Source organism: Lissotriton helveticus, chromosome 5_1 (assembly GCF_964261635.1).
Source record: "Lissotriton helveticus chromosome 5_1, aLisHel1.1, whole genome shotgun sequence".
Classification (NCBI taxonomy): domain Eukaryota; kingdom Metazoa; phylum Chordata; class Amphibia; order Caudata; family Salamandridae; genus Lissotriton; species Lissotriton helveticus.
The window spans coordinates 1078328596-1078352088 of record NC_136065.1 but is presented as its reverse complement, the minus strand read 5'-3'; the positions used below and the strand labels follow the sequence as shown (position 1 = coordinate 1078352088).

Genomic DNA, 23493 nt, shown 5'->3' with positions numbered 1-23493 from the left:
AAGCCAAAAAGGAAAGCAAGGACAACGTACAAGTCTCACATTGCTCAGGGGTGTCAGCAGCCAACAAAATGTCATCGACATATTGAATAAGCACTACCCCCTCAAGCAAGACAAAGGAATCCAACTGTCTTTTCAACGCCTGACTGTAGATACTAGGGCTCTCAGTATAGCCCTGTGGAATTCTACAAAATCTATACGATCGATTATTCAAAGTGAAGCCGAAAAGGTAACGGCTATCAGGGTGAATAGGGATCGAAAAGAAGGCGTTCTTCAGGTCGACAACCGAGAATGTTGTCGCTGTTGGTGGGACCAAGGTAAGGAGTGTCGTGATGTCAGAAACAACAGGGTATTGGGGCACCACTATCTTGTTCACCTCCCTCAAATCAATAATAAATCGATATACCCTAGTATCAGTGTCCTTCATCAAGATTGGTAAAATAGGACTGTTACAAACATTGTATGGGACTTCTTCCACCACCCCCACTCGGATGAGATCCTGCACAATCTGTATGAGCGCCTCCTCACCCTCCTTTGAAATCCTATATTGAGGCAGGCGTGGTAACACAGCTCCCTCCTTCACACTAATGTGAACCGGAGGAATGACCATCTGTCCCACATCAGTGTCTGAAGTAGCCCACAACGTGTGAGGTAAAGAGGCTAATGCAGCACTTTCAGCGACCATACACACTCTCTCTTTTGCAGGGTAATTGTCATTTAAAATCACGCGTACTCCTTCAGGGGAGCAGCGGATTGTGGCTCTAAAATATTTCAGCATGTCTAGACCCACAATGTTGTCAGGCGTGTTTGAGGAAAGCAAGAATGGACATGGTGCTGTAAATTTGTCGACATGAAATGCAAGGGGTTGGGATAATGGGCTAAGAGAAGGTGTTCCATCGAACCCTACAGATGTGATCGTTAAGCCAGACAGGGGAGCCCTCGGAACCAATTGTTTAGACAAAGCGCTACGAGTAGCCCCTGTATCAACCAAAAACTGATCAGTAGAACCCAAAACATGTGCTGTAACATAAGGACCCCTCTGATCTACTGGTACTTCAACTGATTCCTCCCCCCATCCTACGCAATCCTATGCATATTGGGAATCATGACTTTCGGGGTGCACATAGTCAGACATCTGATACTGATTTCGTCTATCAAAGGTATTAGACCCTCCTTGTTGTTGCTCCCTAGATTCGAATCTAGCCCTGTCATTTAGGTTACCTCGTGGGCCAGAAAAAACCCCACGATTTCTCCCAAAACCTCTACCCCGTCCCATAGCCCTGTGTTCTCGCGCTAAAGGACACTCATTGGCCCAGTGGCCTCGTTGCTTACAATATGCACATTGATCTTTAGCCAAGTCTGTGCGGTTATATGTAGAATCATAAAAACCCCGACCACCTCTATTATTTCCTCTCTGGGGTGGTCCATACACTTGTGCTAACATAACTTTTGTTTTCAAATCCTTAGATTTCTTATCTTCATTACTTTTTGCTTCTAATTCCTGACGCTCGTAATACTGAGCCATAGTCAGGAGGGATGCCGGAGTCGAAGTCGTCCAGGAGCTTTCACTCGCTTTCAACCGAGCTGCTACTCCCGGTAATAAATTTGAAACATATTTGTCTACAAACAGATGTCGACCCGTGTCATCCGTCAGAGACTGACCACTAAAATCATGAAAAGTTTCTTCAAATCGCGTAAAGAAGTCAGAAACTGATTCATCTGTCTTTTGCTTGCAAGATGCTAACATAGTCCAGTCAATCTTTTTAGGGGGAATAATCGTCTTTAATTTAATCAAAATAGCAGCAGGGAGGTCTAGAATGAGCTGGGGTGGTTTCTGCGCAGGTTTCCTAGCTCTGTCCTCCTCCTCAATGTCTTCCCATTTAGCTTTAAACGTCACTAAATCATCAATTTTCCGTACTGATCTCCACATGTCAGGGGGTAATATAAGACCAAAGAATAAATCAACGTCAGCTAATGTCATAGTACAGGAATTCAAAGCCCCCTCAACTTCCTCATAAAAGGCAGCAGGATTTTTCCGTGGGTCAGGTAACGCTTTCTTTAAGGCCATAACATCCGCTCTATTCCAAGGAGTATATACCCAATTATAGATAAAATACCCTCGGGCATCAGCTGAATCTTTATCTGAACTAGTACCCGCTCCTTTAGGAGGAACATACAAAGGCGCTGCCTCTCGCATAGGTTTAACATGCACAATATCGACCTTATCTGAAGAAAAGATAGGTGATTGTTTCCCGTCGCCACTCAAACCCGTCTCTTTGTCGTCCACCGTCTTTTGTCGCTTTTCTTCTCGTAACCGAGACGCCTCATCCCGCAATACGAATAACCGTCGAACTGCATCAGCTGCCTGAGAAGGAGAAAAGAGACCTTTACGCAATTCTTTCTTATCTTGTATTATGTCATCAGGTTCAAGAACAGGAGAATATTTTCGAAAAGCCCCGACTACTTCATCAGAAAAGGTTTCAAGAAAATAAATTTTTTCCCTGTCCGGCCATTTTTCAAGAGACAACAATATTTCAGCAAGAGGAATTGTACCCTTAAGAATACGATAAGAAATTTGTCGGAGCTCCGCCATACGATCAGATGTTAGCTTAGACCGCGTGTCTACCTTATCTTTAAATGATCCAGAATCCTCATCTTCCCCTTTCGGAGCAGACGGGCCAGCATACGGAGGCGGAGAACGATCTAGTAATGAAAAATCATCATCAGAATTATTAAGGACAGGATAAAGAGGCCGACGAATGGGATATTGGCCAGATATCTGCAATCTACGTTCCTTTTCCCGTTTTTCTTCCGCGTCTTTTTGTTCACGTTGTCTCATTTCTTGCGCCTTCTCACGCACATTCTTCCTCTGCTCTTTCTCAATCAGCGCATGTTCACGTTTCTCACGCTCACGTACTTCTTTCACCCACATTCGCACACTCTCAAACATATCTTGTCTCGCTCGGCGCTTACACAGGCACTGTTCCACATACTCAATTTTGCGCACATCAAACGAACCATACAAAGGCCATCTCAACTCAGGATCCTTCTTGGTATACTTCCTCCACAATGTGCTGTACATTATAGGGGAAAGACCAAACTTAATGTACATATCCCTATTCGGCGTCCCTTCTGGGGGAGCCGGCTGCGATTCTTCAAGACTTAACCGGTTTCCACAGCAGCACCACTTACGTAGTGCGCTAAAAGTAGACATGCTAGAAATAGTGCGAAATACGCAATATTATACAGAAAAATGGCACTTAATCGTTGCGCCGCTCACAACCATATGTTGGAGAAAAATCTCCACATTGCCTACCTATATGTGTTGCAACGCATATATACCCATATTCATAATCATAATATGATCGATCATCCAAACATCTCCATATCCATATCCATATCCATAAGCCACAGCAAGCGTATCCTAAAACTGCCTTGCTAATCACTGGCTACCATAAACACTCACAGTAATTACCATACATTGGTCCTTACCAAGCACGAGTGTCCAGATTCCACTTGCCAAGTTCCACAATTTGCTCAAACAGCTTATCCACAGCAAACCGACAGAAGAGGTCTCAGTCGAAGACCGGCGCCACCCAGATGGTCAGATCGGAAGGAAGGAAGAAATACCTCAGGATGCCAGGACTAAAGACGCCGCTGGCAGTGATCACTTCCCCGGCAGAGTTCCACTCCTTCGTCACGACCAGTCCTTCGAGCCTCCGAGTCGCCGATGAGCCCCACGTGACGGGCGCCAATTGATGAGTTCAGGCCTCAGCAAGGCCCAAAGGTACCGAAAGGGTTCGCCCTTCTGTGTACAAAGTCCTTAGACTTACAAATGAAGTTGGCAAGGAAACTGGAAATACAAAAACATAGTTTAATAAACCTTTAAAGGTGGTGATACAACCTCCACAACACTTCTACAGTATTGTACAGAGTAGCACACTGAATTTCAAGCACATGGCCCCTTTTATACACAGTGGAAGGGGTTCAGCTTACAGCTTAGACAGAGGTTGCAACCACGTAAGGACATTTCCAAATATATCAGTGGGTGGAGCTAACAGTATTTCTAGAACATGGGAGGGCTATGCTAATAAGGAACAACTGTTACTTCTGCTGAGCATGCGCTACACTCTCAAGAAGGACTAATAATAACTGTTGCTAGGTAGAATCCACAGTGTAACTAGCAGAGAGGTAGGACAATCAGAACATTGAGCACATGGCAATGTAGGGCATGAAAAATGGCGGACTCGAAATACAAAATGGAATCCCTATACTAGATATTTGGACTGATGCATTATGGCTTCAGCTAATGCTTAATAATACCGTTGTTTTATTTACAACACAACCTCCCCACATACCTCGGCTCTTGGATAGCCTCATGTGTGACAAAAAGCGCTCTACAAATCCGCCTTACATTACATTGAAATGCACTTCACAGTGACATCAGAAGCTATAGGGTCTGTGAATCCTACTGAATGCACTTGGTTCTGTATGCAGTATGATGAAAATCTGGATGTCACTGTCTTACAGGTGGTAGTTGAAAATGTATTCGTACATCATTTTCACAGGGGAAGCAAAATCGTTGAGCTGACAGGCTCTGAGTAATGCACCTGCACTCATGAAGTGGTACTGTGACCTAAAAGACTGTTGAGCATAATTTCCAGTACCTCTAGCTGTTTTCATTACTCTTAGAGATACTCAACATAGGCTGCACCAACAATGGTAAAAATTAAAGATAGTCTACGGGAAGTAAGTGTTACCATGTACTACATATACCATAATGCATCTGAGTGGTGGGAGAGGTGTGGCGCCGCGGCCAGGGCGACTGACGCTGGAATCTGGGGATCAGGGTTCGATCCCCGGCTCCGGCGGCAGGTTAGCCCAGCACCATGCGACTCTGGGCAATAGCTTGCTTAATCTTCCCGACGGCCCCCAGCGCCTAGAGACCCTAACGGGTGATTGTGCGCTATACAAATGTGGATTATTATTAGTGAACTGTGTGCTGGGATGTCAAGGCAGTGTGTTCCTTCCCTCTTTTTGTTTGATAAGGCTCCCTTAAGCTGGTAGAGTAGACGAGTTCTGAGTGTTGCACCCGCGGTTCATGGAGCAGTACTGTGACCTTAAGAGACTATTGATCAGCATTTCCAGCACCTCTACCTCTGTGTGTTACTCTTTACTAATGAAGAACAACTAGCTTATGTCTAGAGATACTCTTAGCACTGGTAAAGATTGTTTAATGGAAGTAAGCGTTACTACACACCGCAGTTACCAGAATGCTTCTGAGTGAACTGGGTGCTGGGATGTCAAGGCAGTGTGCTCCCACCCTGTTTTTGTTTGAAGCAAAATGGTTTTTAAAAAACCCAGAGCTAAGTCCATCCCCCGTGGCATCCTGCACCTGATGCTGGTGCCAGAGAAGAGGAAGGAAAGCTTGTCGTAGTGAATGTGGAAGGACAGGATGGTCCTAAAGCAATAGATGGCAATAACTGGCTCCCACTTTCCAGTTACAGCAGATAGAGGTCGGAGATGGCCAATGCTGTCCAAGGCTTCCAGCGACAGTGATTATTATTCCACAATACTGCTCACTGTGTTAGAGTGCTGTTCAAATTGCCAGTGGAGCTGCTTCATATGGCAGTTTTCTAATCAATATGCCACTTGTTTCCCAGCATGACAGATGTGCTGTTTCAAGGCCTATATATCACCAGTGCTATTTATCATTCCATTAAGGGACTTCAATATTCAATGGCACATGGTAATTAAATAAGGGTGCTACTCAGTGTGTCCAGGATCTAGTTCCCTGGTTAATGGTGCTGCTCTGCATTAGAGGGCGTGTCTTACTTGGCCAGGCTACTCATAATGGCGAGTGCGATTCCTAATATGCCACGGATAATGATGAAAGTTTCAGGGATGTCCATCAAAGGGAATGAAGCGCTTCCCAAATATTTCATTGGCTGCTCATAAAATCAAGGTGCAGCTCAGAATTCCAGAAAGCAGGCACTATTTCGTGGCTGATGCTTAATATGCCACAATATTTTCGGTGGAGCTTCTGAATATGGAAAGCTGCTAGTCAATATGATCAGGGGCTTTTCAAGGTGTGATGGGTACTAATTAATGTTAAATTGTGTTGCTGATTGTGTCATGGGGATGCTAATCAATAGCCCAGGTATAGTGCTTAAAGAGCTATCGTTACCCCTCATTGTGTCAGGGTGCTGCTAAATGTTCATTAAATGCTCCTTAATGTACCTGGGGAAAAGCAAATTCTGTCAATGCCCATGTTTCACCGGGGGTGTGACATGCACATCATTTCCTGTCCAGGCAGTTAGACCAAAGGTTTGGTGGAAAGGTTCTCTGTCACTTTTGCAACATAATACCCTCTCTACATCAGGCTCTTAGATTGTAAATGTACTTTCAAAGTTAGGAGCAATTTGTGTTTAGTCCCAGGAGACTTCTGAACTCAAATGCGTATGTGCTTTAGCTGAGGGAATATGGATGTAGAAATTGGTTGAAGATGCCAATCAGGTGCTGTTTTAACATTTGTTAAAAAATTAAAACGCGCATTATCTTCCAATCTAGCCGATGTCAGAAGGTGAAACCACTCGGCTTAGCATCATGACAAAGACGTGGTGGTATTTCCTCCACACAGTTTGATCCAGATTATCCCAAAGATCCTGAATGCTATTGTTGTATACACATACAAACCCATACATTTGTCCACTCTTTGCACAGAGGCTACGTGTAGTTAGCAAATTTGCTTCAGAGAGAAGCAGAAATAACAGCCTTTCCACAGGATATCTCTATGTTCAAGGATTGTGTAGTGAAAAGGTTTTTTCCCCACAGGGAAATTTGTTTCCTCACAAAGAAAAAAGATAAGTTAAATGTGCAGTTGCAATCTTGTGTGATATTTGTGCATTCAAAATATTATGCATGTGAATAAGCAACAACTGTGGATTTCCAACAGTTCTCAGGAAATGTTTACCAGTCCCAAGAAAGTTACCCATTTACGCTAAAGGTAAGACTGTCCAGAAGGGATAACATTTCTTACCCTCAGAACAATTGCTTTGTTAACTGGGCCCCTAATTTGAGGCCCAAGTGCTTGGATGTGCATAATAAGTAACGTGTGCTTGTAAACAGCCTTTATTTTATTATATGTCAGTTTATAGAAAACACAGACAGAATACAATTTTATAGAATACCACTTTATCTGGTTGGCAAAAATATATATGAAGTGTAACACTATCATTAATAGGTAAAAATAAATTGTCCCGAATTTGCCAGAAGGACCTATTGATATCCATCTTTCATAGTGCTTCTCGAGATAGGAGCCAGAAGTAGCCTTTGACACCATGATCCGAAATAACGTTCGCTCCATACCAGAAGTGTACACCTCTGAGAATATGATGTTATTTGGATATTTCAAAAAATATTCAATAAAGTTGAAGAGATGTGTTGCTTGACTTCCTTGATGTTCAGAAGCTTTTTTGCAGTTTTGCACCCATCAATCAACTGTGTAATTGAGTACAGTACTTGAAGAGAAACAAATATGGTGGATTCATTAAAGCTGTCAGTAGTGAGTAAATTTCAAATTGAGCCACGTTCCGTAGGGCTCCGCACTAGTTTTGTTCCAATCTTGATCTTTAGATTTCTAAGGTAGCTGACGCTCTATTCCCCACAAATTTACATGCAACTTTTATACTATAAAAACACTATTTCAGCAGGTTTTGCAGTAAACTTCGAACAGGCTCGCCACAGAATGCATGCGATAGAATATGCCCAATGGAAGGGATATCTTTACAATGATAACCCACAGTGTAAATCCATAAAAGGATTGCTCGATTTGGCTCACCAAGTGTGGTCGAGTTCCATAAGCATAGAGAATCCATACCTGTTAGAAGGGAGTAGAAAGGAGGGTATGAATGTCTTTACAGAAGTCTTGAAAGATCGTTATTTAACAATTTAGGTAGAACTACTGAACAGTATTCAATTTGAAAATTAATAATTTTCTGGTGCAAAATAGTTCACACATGTATAGCTCCAATGTTCTATGCATTGCAACATTAATAATATCAACATTTAATAATCAATGACGAACAACCTATTCGCTAGATATCTAATGTGCTGAACAAATACATTCACTGATTATTTTCTAAATTGTTTCATGTCCAGTTTCAATATATGCACCAACTCCTGTGCAGTATTAATGCCATATGTTTTAAGAAGGCTTTGGTGATGTATTGTATAATGTGAGCTTTTTCACCTTAACTTTGGTTTGGGGGATTTTCTGTTAGAGGTGATAGAAACAACATACATCTTTTTCACAGTTTACATCAAGTCACATCCACTCTATACCATCTGGTGAGTGTGGCACCCCTGTTTCAGATCTAACCTTCTTAAAGAAACATAGATGTAGAACACTCAGTAAAGGCACTTGGAGATTATATCCTTTATTGAAAAGGAGATAGTTCTACTTACATAGAGCTATAGTTGTGGCTTGCCAATTCAAAGGGAATACTGCTGATTATTTAAGAGATCAGTTAATGACAAGAACATGCAATATTTAAAAATAATAGGAAAAACTGTGGGGCAAAATGAATGGTACTTTCCAACAAACCATTGTAATACCTCAAAGTATATAAATATCTTGTATATACTTTGTAAAAATAATGATGAAAATACAGTGTGGAGGAAAGCAAAACAATTGGTGAAAAAGTGGGAAACTTCGACAAGAATGAGGCAAGAAGAGAGGAGGTGCACAGAACCGAGGTGGAAAACACTTATACTGTAGATGTAGGTGTTACAAACATAGAGGAAACCTAAAAGGGCTATCCAGTTGTAAAGGAAGTGTACCAATGGTGTGTAACAAGTGACATTTTGTAAAGTGTTAAAAGCAAATTTTAAAGGACTGTCTATGGAAATTCTTTTAGAATAGCAATAATAAGAAGGAAAATGCACAGGATTTTAAAGGTGATGGAAATAAGAGGGCACCATATGAGATAACCAGAGTAGTACACATTGGAAATAAAAATGCAAATAATTTATTGTCTCCGTAATCGATTTCAGGGAAGACAATTTTCACGCACACAGTTGGAAGACATGTGAAAAAACGAATTAAGTCAGATACTGCATGTGAGGTATAAGGAGGCAGGACAGTATACACTTTTTATTTTAAAAAGTGACAGTTGAGTTTGACGAAAAATGTTAGACCTGGCCCTTTTGACAGGTTTGTGCCCAAACTTTTTGCCTTTTGTCTCCTATTTTTCCGACCCTGTTTTTCTTGGCTATAGGATTCTGGGCCCCTTACCACTGCTGATCAGTGCTAAAGTGCATATGCTCTCTGTATACATTGTGACAATGATTGGTTATCCATGATTGGAATATTTGATTTAGTGGTAAGTCCCTAGAAAAGTGCATGGTGTGTGCCAGGGGCTTGTAAATCAAATGCTATTTTTGGGCTTGCAGCAATGGTTTTGCAACCCACATGAGTAGCTCTGTAACTGTGTCTCAGACTTACCACTGCAGTGTCCGTGCATGCAGTTGTAAACTGTCATGATGTCCTGGCAAGTGCACCCACTTGCTAGGCTCAAACCTTCCCTTTCTTTACATGTAAGGTACCCTTAATGTAGGCCCAAGGTACCCCCATGGGCAGGGTACAGTATATGTGAATGGTAAGGCATGTGTGTGACATGTCCTGATAGTGAAATACTGCTCATTTCGTTTTTCACAATTGAAAGGCTGTCTGTCCCATAGGCTTATCATTGGGACTGTGCTGTAACATTTTACATGTGTAGCTTTCCATAGGGACAAGCTAGAAAAAGGGAGTTTAGGCTCTCTGAACTCAGAATGTATTAACACACCTTTTGGTAAAGGTGGTTTTTTAATAATGTGTTTGAAAATGACACTTTTAGAAAGTGGCCATTTTCTTACTTTACCATTCTGTGTGCCTCTGGCTGTTTGTGTATTCAGTGTCTGGTATTTGAGTGACAGGAGCTGGGGATGTGCATTCACTCTAGACTGTCAGTAGGGGGGTTGAGTTGTGCCCTGCCTTGCCTGGGTGACTCATCAGTGGGCTGAATAGAGCTGGTCTGCATTTAGAGTGGTGGGAGGAATTTCATTGCACCTGATTAGATGGTGTCTCCTTTTTCACAATGCTGCCTCCACCCCCTGTGGTCATGCTGCACCAGGGAGGACAGGACTGATTTGGACTGGCTTCAGAGACCCTTAGAGCAAAGAGAACAATGACAATTTGGGTTATTAGTATTGGACCTAAAATCCCAGGACTTTACATTACTTCAAGGAACAAGAGGACCCTGCCAAGAGGAAGAGTGGAAGGACTGTGTGAGGAACGCTGCCTTTTCTGTGTGGGCGGGGGGGGTGTTGGCTTGCAGTTGCTGCTTCTGTCTATAGTGGAGGAAAAGGACTGACTCTTTTTGCCCTGCTGCGGTATCCTGCTTTGCAAGAAAGCTCCAAGGGTCTGTGTGTGCTTGCCTCCTGTTGGAAGTCTAAGAGAAATCAAATTCTCCACACAAAGTAACCTACCAGGAAGGAAAGCTGCCGGACTGTGTGAGGATTGCTGCCCCTGATGCTTGTGGGGTGGGGTAACCTGCAGTTGCTGCTCCTGTTTGGGAGTAGGAGGAGGACTGGATTGTTCTTCCCCTTAGTTATTTTTTAAAAGACTGTGCTTCCCTCTTCATTGTCATTGCCCCAAAAAGAAAGCACGTGAGAAGCGCTTCTTAGACTGCCCAGCTCGTGGTGAGCGATACTCGTTGGGAAAGTATCACTGCTTGTCTGATCCCAGTGTGATAATGGTACAAAGAAGTGGGGAGTCCAGCTTGTGGTTTTTGCGCTGCCTTCAGTGCGCTGGGCTCTTGCTGCTCGAGAAGCGCCGGCCGCACGGTGAATAACCCCTCTCAGCGGTGCCCCATCAACAGGGACGCATCACCGCATCCTACAGGTTGCTGTAGCAACCACCACAGAGAGCCTAAGACAAAACAGCTGTCAGAACTGCCTGGAGGCCCAGAAGTGGAAGCCTCGTTCTTGGATGCCCCAGCCACACCAGGTCTACGTACATCCACACACATGAAGGAAGCCAACAGTGCCCCCACCAGCCAAATGGGGGTTGCACCCAACCCTGTGGTTCTCCCTGGTAGGCGAGATGAATCAAGAGTGACGCCGCCTGGCCAAAAACGAGCAGGGACTTGAGCTTGCAGCTGTACCGCACGGATGCAGGCAGCTGCCTGTTCCCTAGAGAAGAGGTGTGGGGGACCCGGTAAGATCTACTCACGGGCTGAGGCTGTTTTCCTTGCAGCAGCAGCCCCAAAGTGCCATCGCAGTGTTAGGTTTGAAATTCCCATCCCTGCAATACACTAGTTTCATGCTATATTAGGTTAGCAGTGTGTGGCTAAATAGATGCTATTTGTATTGATGTTATCCAACCCACTGAGTTATCCTCGTAATGTGCAGAATTTAGTTAGCAAGTGTGACTCCATTTTGCATTTCGTAATCCCTATTAGGCAGCATAGTCTGTGCCTGAGTTAGGCCTCATTGCTCGTATTGCTTGCCTCAGCAGGACACTGTGCTTTATTATTATTTTCTCCTCTGTCCAAGGCTGTTTTCTCGACTTGCTAATGAATAGACTATTCTGCCCTTGCATGCCTATCTGAATGTGTAGTTTCTGCTCCCACGTTAGGAGATGCTGAGACCCAGCACCATAACCTTGAATTCCTGATAAAAATGTTCCCAACTGGGAGGTGTTAGCACATCATGTTCTGCCCAGGCCTGTAGTTTTACATTGTGGGCATGGTTGGGGGCTTCATGAGAGAAATGACTACCCACTGTAGACTGTTAGGTGTCCAGTCCCTCGGCAGACATCTTAGGGTGCAGGTCATGATGGACTCCTCTGCAGAGCATTGCCAATAAAGTCAGTTTGTATTCTCTACTGTCTGACTGACTCTCCATTCTTGGGAAGGCATAGCAGCTGGTTTTAAGTAACCCGGGTGGCCCCTAAGGGCCACTTCCTTCAGTAGGCTGCTGTGCTCCAGTTTAGCACGGGGAAGATCTGGCGAGGTCTCCTCACCAACTGGGGCACTTGTTCACTGTTCTGGGAGCTTTTCACTACGGATTCGGTGTCCTGTCACCAAAGTGTGGTGAAGAGGACCGTAACCTGCCCTGATGATAACGTGGGAGTACTGGGCATAAGGTGCTGCCAGTGCAGTGAAACGTGGTGATTTAGGAAGTCTGTCCCTAATCTGACCTATTGCATCTCGTGCCCCAATGAAGATGTAGGCATTTTCTTTGCCCTGTGATTACAATATAACGAGTATCCTATAAAGGATTTCAGTTAAATGTGTAACAATGTTGCTTTACAAAGTTTTATGATCCGGGCAAACTACAAATGTGTGCAGTAATGCTCTGACTGTGATGCTAGGCATAATATGTTCTGATGACATGGGCAATATACATGTCTATATGTTGGTGCCCTACATGTGATGTATTACCATTGTCTACTGGCAAAGTGATCTATGTGATTGTGTCCTAATGTGTTTTACATACTACAAAGTGATTTATGGTCTATATGTCGTATATATAATACAGTGATATTTTTATATAACCTTGTGTGGGGTCTCTTTTTGTGGTGTGTCTAGTGTGCCACTGGTGTGTGTGTGTGTGTGTGTTGCGCAAACGCTTTAAACATTGCCTCTGGTATAAACTTGACTGCTCTGCCTAACTACCAAGGGGTTGAGCAGGGGCTATCTTGGGTGTGTAACTCCCTTACCCTGGCTAGAGTGGTGGGTTCTGCCTGTTTTGGCTGCATACCCTAGCCAACCAGAAACCCCATTTCTAACAAAAGATAACAGGGAAACTGTACATTTCCAATAATGGAGAGGCAATGCTTGGAGATTTAAAATGGTATTAAAGTTGTGGTAAATGGTACAAGTTGTAATTATTAAAGAGTGGACTGAAAAGCAAAATGTACAGGAAATGTTCAGGTTAAAAGCTAGTTAATGAAAAATCAGTTTTAACTATCACAGCCAGACCTTATGTACACACGGTCAAAAAAGTTAACTGCATCCGCAATCTACACTTGCAAAGGAAATACCATGGAAGTATTTGGAGAAATTGCAACTGCAGTACATGCTAGTACCTAATGAAGCCTCATAATGTTTCCCTCTCTTTGTAACAATCTGTGAACCCACTAGAAGAATAGGAATGTGTGTAGATCTAAGAGGACCATCTGATAATATTTGGTTTGACACACATACTCTACTCAGTGTTGGGGATTTGTTCAATACTTGGTAAAAGATGGAGTGCTTATTCAATTTAGATCCACACTCTTCTATTATCGTCTGTGTTTACATTAGTTCTCAAACTATGTGGCATTTTTTGTTGCAACCAAAGATACCTTCAGATATGGATGTATCACTTTTGGGGTTGCTTTGGTGTCAAGTGTGTGCCAAAGTTTAATGAATGTATTAGTTTAAAACACATTAGGGGTGATATTGTCAGAATTGTAGTGGTATGGGCCAATACAGAAAAGGAACGTGATAGATAGAGATAGGTATTGAAAACCTTGCTACAGGGATCCACTTGCGAGGATCCTCCACTGGATCTCACTCCCTCCAATCCTCTCCTCTTCCTCAAAGGGCAAACTGGCCTTAGGAGGCAGGCACTGGTGCTCCGGGCTCCAGGGGCAGGTGGTCTTGGCCACAGGCAGATTTCTTGTAGAGCTTCTCCTCCTCGCATAGCCTGACTGGCTGCTTGACAGTAGACAATTTTGGGGTCCTCGAGCACCCCTTCTTATAGTAAATTTGCAGGCACCAAATGTGATTCAGGGTCTGAGCCCTTTAAGTTTGTGTTGGGGGCCTGCTTCCTTTTGAAATGACCACTCCACTGCCCTTCTTCCAGAAAGCAGTCTGTCATCCAAATCTGATAGCCCCACAACACAAGCCATGGGAGTGGCTACATGTTCACACCTGGATGTCAGTCACAGTGATATCGGCAACAAAAGTTACCACAGGGCCCAAAGCCCTACTCTTTCTGATTCCCTTATCAGCCCCATCTCCTTCCTGAGATGTGCCCAGGTTCCTTTTCAGTGACCTGTCTCTGAAACAAAGAGCACACTTTGAAGTGTACTAAACAGCCTGGCTCTACTTCCTGCAGTGAGTGTCCAACCCAGCTCACAGGAATTCAGCAATCCACAAATCTATCTAGGGGGATTGCTCTACCTCCTCATGCTTCTCTCGTCAGCTCTGGGTCCCCTAAAATGGAACCCCAAATCTTCCATGTATTGTACCATTCACAGGCTCACAAACACCCAGCCCATGCATACAACAGACACACACTACACAGCACTGCATATAGGCTACTGGAACTTTTCATCAGTAAGCCTGTAGGTTGCACTCCAGTGTTACAGGTAAAAATGCCTGTTCACTTCCACCGATCACTACATGTTATTCTGCCACCACCATGCTTGTGCTACTTCACTCCTTGCAAAGGCAGTAGCCTTTCACTACTATTAGGGTAATTCACACCATTTTTTCGGAATCAGGAATTACATGGAATGTGAAAATCCACACCTCAATGTTTTAGCAGCTAAAATTGGGAGAAATGTCTGGTTCAGAAAAATGCTAACAATGCAGAATTACTAGAGGAATTGGAGGAAGTATTCCAGATTCCCAATTTTCCTGATGATCCACAGGGGTAAAGCGGGACTACCACAATATTCCCAATTTGCAAAGTTACTAAAGGTTACCAGCGGTGTTGTCAACTTCAGGCGTGAGAATAAATACATATGCTGTATTGTTTCTCACCTCCTAGTAATGGAGTCTTAACAGGAGTAAAGTCTAGTAACTGAATGAGACTTTTTACAAATGGCCATGTCAATGGAATTAAATAAAACTGGAGGATGAATTTATGGGTTTCGGCAATGTTGTCCTTTTCTGTATGAGTTAAAGGTTGCCATGGAAATCAAGAGTGCAATACAGTGAACACATTTTGTATACTATGAGGTGTAAGCTGCTGAATATATGGTTCAATCTGCATGCTTTTTTCACAAAACGTATTAAAAGTAATTGGGATATTTAATAAAGTGCAAATATCGAAAATGTGCACTATTTACGTCGGTTGATGTTCCCTCGTATTCTGACTCAATATGTTCTGTATCACTCCAAGATTAAACAAAATCTGCTAATGGAAGGTTGAAAGTGTATTTATATATGTATATCTGATTCCACATTATTTTCACATTTGATAACACCTAATATTTTAAATAATAAACATACTGGCAATACTAGCATTACTGCAGCGCATGTCACTAAACAACAAGTGATATTCATTGCCAGAAAAAGATGCACATTGGTATTGTTTGGCAGCAGCTTTTTAGGTTCGATGCATATCACTAATTTGCATTTCTTGCTGAGGCATCGGTCGTTGGAACCCTATGCTACTCTATACTGTATTGTCGACCATTGTGCAGATTGCTGTCCACTTACGTTGGCAGGTAAACGGGCTGGGAATTAAATTATTTGTTACAAGTACATTTATTCCCCCCACACACATACTATTTATAACTTGTTTTTATCATATTATGTGTTCTACTGCACTTCTGCCATTTGTGAGTGCTGCAGGAACATGACATTCTTAGCCAAGTTGTGGTGCTCAATTTAGTGACCTTAAAAGGATGGAAGGCTGAGTCGGCCTAGCTTACAACCGAACACGTGACATTAACACCACAGATTTTTTCAGCATTAGGGGGCAGATTTACAAGCCCCCTGAGCCACCACTGCGTCACTTTTCGTGACGTACTAGTGGCGCAGAGGGCTCCTCCACATTTACAAAGAGAGGAAACGCCACCCAGCGTGACTTTTCCTCTCCTCGTAAATATGGCCCCTTCACAGGCAGCACTGTGCGTGGAAGGGGCGTTCCATGGGTGTTGCTGAGGGTGTTCCCACAAAACACCCATGGAACAAGACACATCTCCAGATTTACAAGAAATGGTAAATCTAGAGATGAGTGTGAATGCATAGCCACCCTAGAGGTGGCGTAGCGAGGCGCAACGAGGAGAAATGTTTTCATTTCTCCTTGTTTTTTCCTCTTTCAATGTGTGCTGCATTCTACAGCACGCACTGAAAGAGGAAAAAGCCTCTTGTGATTGTTTTTGTGCCGGAAGGTGTCACTTCCTGCACAAAAACAATCTCCCCACGACGCAGGCATCCTTGCTCCATGATAATGATAATGATATTTATAAAGCGAACAAATACCAAAATGGTGTCTTGGCGCTAGAACCATGAGCAGATCCCCAACCAGCTCCCTTCACTGAAACAGCCAGGTTTTCAATTTTTTTCTGAAGCTCAAAAGAGAGCTACCATTCCTGATCTCGGATGGCAGCAGGTTCCACAGCTTAGAAGTGCCGTAATGAAAACTCCGCCCTCCCCACTGCAGGGTCCGAATTTTTGGCACAGTAAGTAATTTAGCACCTGTGGAACAAAGTAATCTGCCTGGCTGATACCACCTAAAAAGCTTCTGCATGAACAACGGGCCTTTCAGTGTCAAAGCCTTAAAAGCCACACAGAGCGCCTTGAATTTAATCCGTTGCCCCACTGGTAGCCAGTGCAGCTTCCGGATTTTCTCAAAGATGGATTTATGCCGGCGGATGCCCAGCAAAACGCGGGCGGCTGAATTTTGCACTGCCTGCAGTTTCCTCAGACATTGTTTCTGGGCATTCAGATAAAGCCTGTTACAATAATCCAGCTTAGACTGAATCAGGGAAGTGATAACCACTTTCTTGGTTTCTGCCGGGATGTAGGGGAGTATCTTCCTGATTTTTTTTATCAGGAAGTGTGAAGCAGACACAATGGCATTGGACTGTTGCATGAACGTCAGTCTGTTATCAACCAGAACGCCCAGGTTTCTTGTCTTTGCCGTTGGAATGGGCGGCAGGCCCATTTCTGCAGGCCACCAAAGACTACTCCAGGAAGGTTTTAAATTGCCGAAAATCAGCACTTCCGTCTTCTCAGAATTAAGTTTAAGGCAGTGACTACTCATCCATATGTTAATGGTGGCCATGCAGTTGTGGAATTGCACAGCCGGGGAGCTCTGTTTTTTATGGGCTGCACCCTGAATCTGAGAGTCATCTGCATATGATGTTAATGAGAAGCCATAATCTCTGATCAGCAAAGCAAGTTCGGTGACATAGATATTAAACAACAGTGGGCTCAACGAGCTTCCCTGTGGAACACCACAAGGCAGCACATAAGGCTCCGAGTTGAACCCGTCGAGCGACAGCGTTGATCTCCTCTCCTCCAGAAAGGGAGCCAGCAAGGCCAATGCCTTGCCCTCCACACCTAAGGATTTTAATCGGTGGGAAAGGAGAGTATGATCAACAGTGTTGAACGTGGCGGAGAGATCAAGCAAGATTAATGCTGTCGTACCTCCCCCGTCCATAACCGCTCTGATTTCTTCGGTCGCCTTAATAAGTGCAGTCTCAGTACTGTGTTCCTTGCGGAAGCTGAACTGAGAGTGATCCATCAGCCCATTGACATCAATATACTGAGTCAATTGAACATTCATGATTTTGTCCACAATTTTAGCTGGAAGGGGAAGGCGCACAATGGGTCGGTAATTGGATGTTATGGACGCATCTAGGGTAGGTTTCTTGAGAAGCGGGAGCACAGAGGTCTCCTTCCAAATAGTTGGAAAGCTGCCTAGGGAAAACATTCTGTTGAAAATGTCCATTAAAACAGGACTTACCAGGTCCGATAGCTCCATTAAAAAAGCTGACGAACACGGATCTGATGGAGAGCCTGATTTGGAGGCCAAGATAAGATGGCTTACTGTATCAATAGAGACAGGAGAGAACTCAGGAAACTTGCTTGTTCCGGCAACTACCACCTGCGTAGTAGGAACCGACTGAGCGCCTACGCAATTTTTAAAATTACAGACAATATCCAGCACTTTATTTTTAAAATTGGACGCCATATCATCAACAAACTGTTGACTGTCTAGTTTGTTCAGAGCCTTGGGAACCGTTAGTTTATTTATGACTGAGAACAACTCTTTTGAGGAGTATTTTGCAGAATCAATCTGAGATTTAAAATATTTACTTTTCTCGGTAACCAAAAGTGCTTTATAGGACCTAAGGGCTAATCTATAAATCTGTTTATCAGAGTCATAGCAGTTCAGACACCAACGGCGTTCCAAACGATGGCATTTTTGTTTTTCGTTACGAAGTAGATCAGAGAACCAGGGAGCGGATGGTGCCACCCGGTTGTCCGAAATGTGCTTGATAGGCACAGCTACACTGATGGCATCGGATAACCAACTATTATAGTTGTTAACTGCTATGTCCACATTGGCGCAACCTGGGGGAACGAAGTCTGCCAATCTGGTTCGAAGTGCAGGTTTGTCCACTTTGCTCCAGGCTCTACAAGGAGCAGCAGGAAGCCTGGCCTTATTATCTTTACGGTGCGCAGATATGGGAAGAGCAATGTTAATAAGTAAGTGATCTGACCAAGACAGAGGAAACCCATCTATCACTTTAAGACTATGAGTCGAGGTGAAAATCCCATCCAGCGTGTGCCCTGCTTCATGAGTGGGAACACCAACCAGTTTAGCCAATCCTGCAGCACTTAGGGTATCCACGAGCATAGCAGTCTTTCTATTTGTGGGATCCTCTAAATAAAATTTAAAATCACCCAGAATGGTGAATTCCTTCTGAACTAGCGCTGTTTCAAGCATTTCGTCCAAATTATTTAAAAACAAGGCTTTCACCCCATGTGGCCGGTACACAAGGATACCTTTAAATGAAAAATTAGCACTGAGTTTAGCAGTGAAATGTAAGGCTTTGCAGCTGGTGAGCTGAACAGGATGGACAGTAACGGTGTAGCAATCTCTAAATATAATAGCTACTCCTCCTCCTCTCCTGCCCAAAGGCCTATCCATCTTAACGAACCTGTAGCCAACAGGAGTGGCAGTAATAAAGTCAGGGTCCGAGGCCGCATCAGCCCATGTCTCTGTTATAAAAAGCATGTCCAGCCTCATATTTTCGATTACTTGGGATATTCCATATCTATGTTTCCCCAGTGAACGTGCATTCATGAGCCCTCCCTGCAGCAGGGGACTCGGATCGCCGGCTGCCTTCCACGGTAGGCAAAGTGGAGGGATGAATAGTATCTAAGGTCGAAAAAGCAAAACCACATCTGTGGCACCTATAGTTAGCTTTAAGAAAACAAATCTCACAGTTCTCTTTTAAATGTTTAAGAGCATGGAGATCCTCCGAGGAATACACTAACCTACTTGTATGCAAACCGGCAGCATTCCGTGCACTCTGCGCGGGCCAGGCGCGGACGGGCGCAGACGGGCTTGCCTTAGGCGCGCCCGCTGCGTGTCCGGTGCATGTAGGGCTAAGTACCCTCCTTCCGGCGGACGACTAGACCACGTCCTGCCGGAAGTGGGGATTGTATGCAAATGACGGCAACTGCCTTCCGCGCAAACGGCACAGCAGCCGCGGCGGACCGGGGTCGGTTCCGGAAGAAGAGCAGAACAAAGCGTAAGTATTCTCTAGAAAAGCCCCTGGTTCAGATAACAGATTGAAAAGTGCCCCAGAAACAAATTATTAAGTGACCAAATGCCCCCAATACACGCAACACATAAAATACCACAGTTAAAATATACCCAGTATTTAAAATTGATAAAATGCTCCAGATTTTGGCGGCGCTAGCAGGGCTGCTCACAGTCCGCTACGCGGCCACCGGATGTCAGCCTAAGTACCCTCCTTCCGGCGGACGACTAGACCGCGTCCTGCCGGAAGTGGGGATTGTATGCAAATGACGGCAACCGCCCTCCGCGCAAACGGCACAGCAGCCGCGGCGGACCGGGGTCGGTTCCGGAAGAAGAGCAGAACAAAGTGTAAGTATTCTCTAGAAAAGCCCCTGGTTCAGATAACAGATTGAAAAGTGCCCCAGAAACAAATTATTAAGTGACCAAATGCCCCCAATACACGTAACACATAAAATGCCACACTTAAAATATACACAGTATTTAAAATTGATAAAATGCTTAAGATTTTGGCGGCGCTAGCAGGACTGCTCGCCATGGTGCAAGGGTGCCTGTGCCGGCGCATGGCTGCAGTTTGTGCGCCAGCGCAGGGGGAAGCACAGAGATGCGACATATTCTTGTAAATATGTAGCATCTCTGTGCTTTCCAAACTAAAGCAGGACAGCGCAGCAAAATGACTTGCTGAACCGTGCTCTGTTACTTTGTTGTAAATCTGCCTCTGAGTGTTCAAGTCATTGAGTCATCCTGAACGCGTTATCTCAACAAGCACTTCCATGGTCTAACGAAACACCTAAAAGTTTGTCAGTTATATATTTTGTTGAAGATTCTTGGGTACTATGTGACTATGAGAAATAAAGCCAGTACCACATTGTGACTGAGCCTGGTTGTGTGCTGTATTTTTAATAGGGATCTTCTTCTGAATGTACATTACTGTCTGTACATGTTTTCCCCAAGATGGGTATACCTGCAAATTCTGGTAAGAGCAGGCCAGGAAGGCATAGCCATACCGTAAGAGGACCACAGCTAACGTGCACAAAGGGCGCCAGGAACTCACTGGCCGGTGCACAGCGGGCCACTCGTGACATTGGGCAGAGTGGATTGAACTGACCAATGTGAAGAGAGGGCGTGTTCCCCTGCAAGGCCAAAAGCGGAGGCCAGCGGGGGCAACGGTCATCTGCAGACCGCGAAACACCTACTGGAAGCGGCTGTCGCACCCACATCATGTGGGAATTTGGGCATGTAGCGGAGGCATCACAGTAATTGGCAGCAATAACACAGTAGGGTGGCCGGTAGGCCATTGGATGGGAAGAAGTGCCAGAGCGGTGTCCTTGAGATGCCTCACGGCAGGGACACCGTGGGGCAATGGAAGAGCCAAGAAGGGGGATAGCCACAGAGTGGACATGGCACTTGCAGCCCGGGCACAACCAGAGAGGGCCGCAAATGCCAAACATCGGTAGCAAGGGAAGCTTAGAAGCCACAACGCGTAACCCCAGTGGGCCGTCACTTTCACGTGACGAACTGGAACTGAGCCGGAGAGTGCAGTCAAAGATGAGTATGGTGATGACCCACCAGCTTAAGACTGGGGATCCATGATTTGTAGAAGGACAAATTGAATACGGCTGATGCCATTTCGTAAATGTGAGCATATGATTGAGTATTGTCGTGATGACTATGACCGATCATGTGGATTTATGATGAAATGTTAATGATCTGCAGCCACTTTTACACCAGCGAATAGCCTGGAAGTGTTATTGATGATGGGTGGTGGAGCGGTGGCCAAAAGCACCTGGGTAGACCCTGTTGCCCATCTGGGGCAGGTTCAAAGTTTCCCCACATCCTTGCAACGCCACTGGTCTCTAATGGCGTTGTCGTCAGCAGTTGTTGGGACAGAGAGGTTAGCTGATCTGTCACAGATGAAGATCCTGGATGAGCAGCGTTTTCCTATTGGTTAGAAACACACGGTGTAATCATTCCTAGAGTTCAGCTTCATTTATATACTAGGTCCTTAACGTAGCCTGATCCCCTCCATCAGGGCCAGCTTTGGAGCTGGTGGCGCCCAGTGCCATAATCATTTTTGGGGCCCCTCCACCCATGACCGCGTCCTTGGATTCTCTCACTACCACCGGACAAAAGTGGCCCTCATCTCTCCAATTATAAGCTATTGCTAAACACAGTGCCCCCCCGCCCCCCCCGAAGTCAGCGGCACCTCCACAGGTCAGCGCCCAGTGCAGCCGCACCAGTCGCACTTACCTAAAGCCTGCCCTGCTCTCCATGACCTCGTTGGCAGGTTATAGTCCGGTTTGGGCAATCCTTGTTCACCACTGATTGATGCCATTGTGTTCGGGCTGTTGTGGCTTTAAGTATAAATTGTTAATTCTGCAGAGATTTCGGAACAATCTGTTTTCCTTCTCCCCGTAACCTTTAAATGCCAGTGTACGTTACTTCGTGAAAACAAGCAGCCATGAACGTTTCTGATAATGGGATTTATGATCATGCGTTTCATGGCCTCCTGGCTGGCAGTTCCCATACTATGATCCCCCTTTTTTTAGATTACTCAGGTATTCAAAAACCTCCGTAACAGCTAAATTGCAATAACCCTAGCAATTTGTGGACTGGGCACCGTGCTCCTAATATGGGCAGAAGGTTCTGGAGCACGATTTAATCCAGGTCTTTAAAGAATCACCCTGGTATGTTCTGAAATCCTTTCGAATCTACTTGGACCCACGTTTTTCAGGATGGATTTTACAGCTTACAACAACTAAGTATGCATTTCTCTGTAATTACCAGGCATTTTTCATTGAAAATTGTCAAATCTGCCAATATCTAAAAAGAAGGAGTAATTTGTATTCTACCTGGCTGCTCCTATATGTTATAAACTTCACATCACTTATAACTGCGATCCCTGTGCACAGAGGTCTTTGAGCAGGTTTCATAATTCAACAGGACATTCATAATCACGTCCTAAGGCAGGATGCTCTATAGAAAAGCTACTCAACAGCTGCTATTGGCTAGAGGATACAAGTGGCTTCCACAGTCATAAGTAATGCCCTGCAGGGCCGGCTCTAGGTCGGTGCGATCGTTGCCACCGCACCCGGGCGCTGACTTGGGGTGTGGGCGTCATGTTTATTGTTTTAAAAGCACCTGATGCCACCTTCCTTGTCCCAGAAATTTTACAGCATCAATAAAAATGTCGAGATAACTCTGGTGATTAATGTTCTTCCTGGAGAGAGACCGGAGCTTTTCCTCTTAGTGGAAGGTTTAACTCATGGTAAGGTAGCTCAGAAGGTTAATATGCCTGCAGCAAAGAACGTGTCCCATTCAGATCACAAAGTGCATATACTATAAATAGGTCAATGGGTTATCCATTTGTCAGACAGATCCTTTTGTTACTTGCAGTTTAAAAATGTAAATCCTAATATAGAGAAGTGAGATCTTAACTGTCCTCAAAGAGGTGCTTGCACACTGCAAGGAATATATTACAGCTACATGTTTTTTGCCCAGTCTTTTCTAATTTTTATATTGCCAGTGCTTTAAATGGGCCGGTACTCACTGGTACTGAGTACCACCACTTCTTAAATATACCGAGCGGAGTACCGGCACTTCTCTACTGTCAAGGAGAGTACCGGTACTCAGGATCGGATTCATAAGGTGGGTACTGGACTGGTGCTCGAGGGCCAGCTGCATGCCATTTGTTTGGTAGCATGTTGGACGTTGCCGTATGTATTATTCGGATGTGGCAAGCAGCCCAATGGTGCCTGAATGGCCTATTTGTCATAATCCCCGGGGAGCGGTGGGACACCGCTAACAGCAACCGCCGAATCTGACGCCGATCCACACGTCACGAAAGGATCAGGAACTACAAGGTCCGGCATGCCTAGCGCGCTCATCGCGCAACTGGAAATGTGTACTTAAGGCGCATTGGACAAAGGGGCCGCTGTCGATTATTTTGGT

The 23493-nt window shown here is 44.6% G+C and overlaps 1 protein-coding gene across 1 annotated transcript in view; it reads right to left on the bottom strand.

Annotated features, from left to right (window-relative positions):
- Positions 1-7115: 7115 nt before the first annotated feature.
- The window catches only part of LOC144752593 (proton channel OTOP2-like), a 110888-nt gene continuing 94510 nt past the window's right edge, over positions 7116-23493 (bottom strand). The window contains exon 7 of the mRNA XM_078640475.1: positions 7116-7876. Within this exon, the coding sequence (XP_078496601.1) occupies positions 7703-7876 (174 nt within the window). The 3' untranslated portion in view covers positions 7116-7702. The remainder of the gene's footprint in view (positions 7877-23493) is intronic.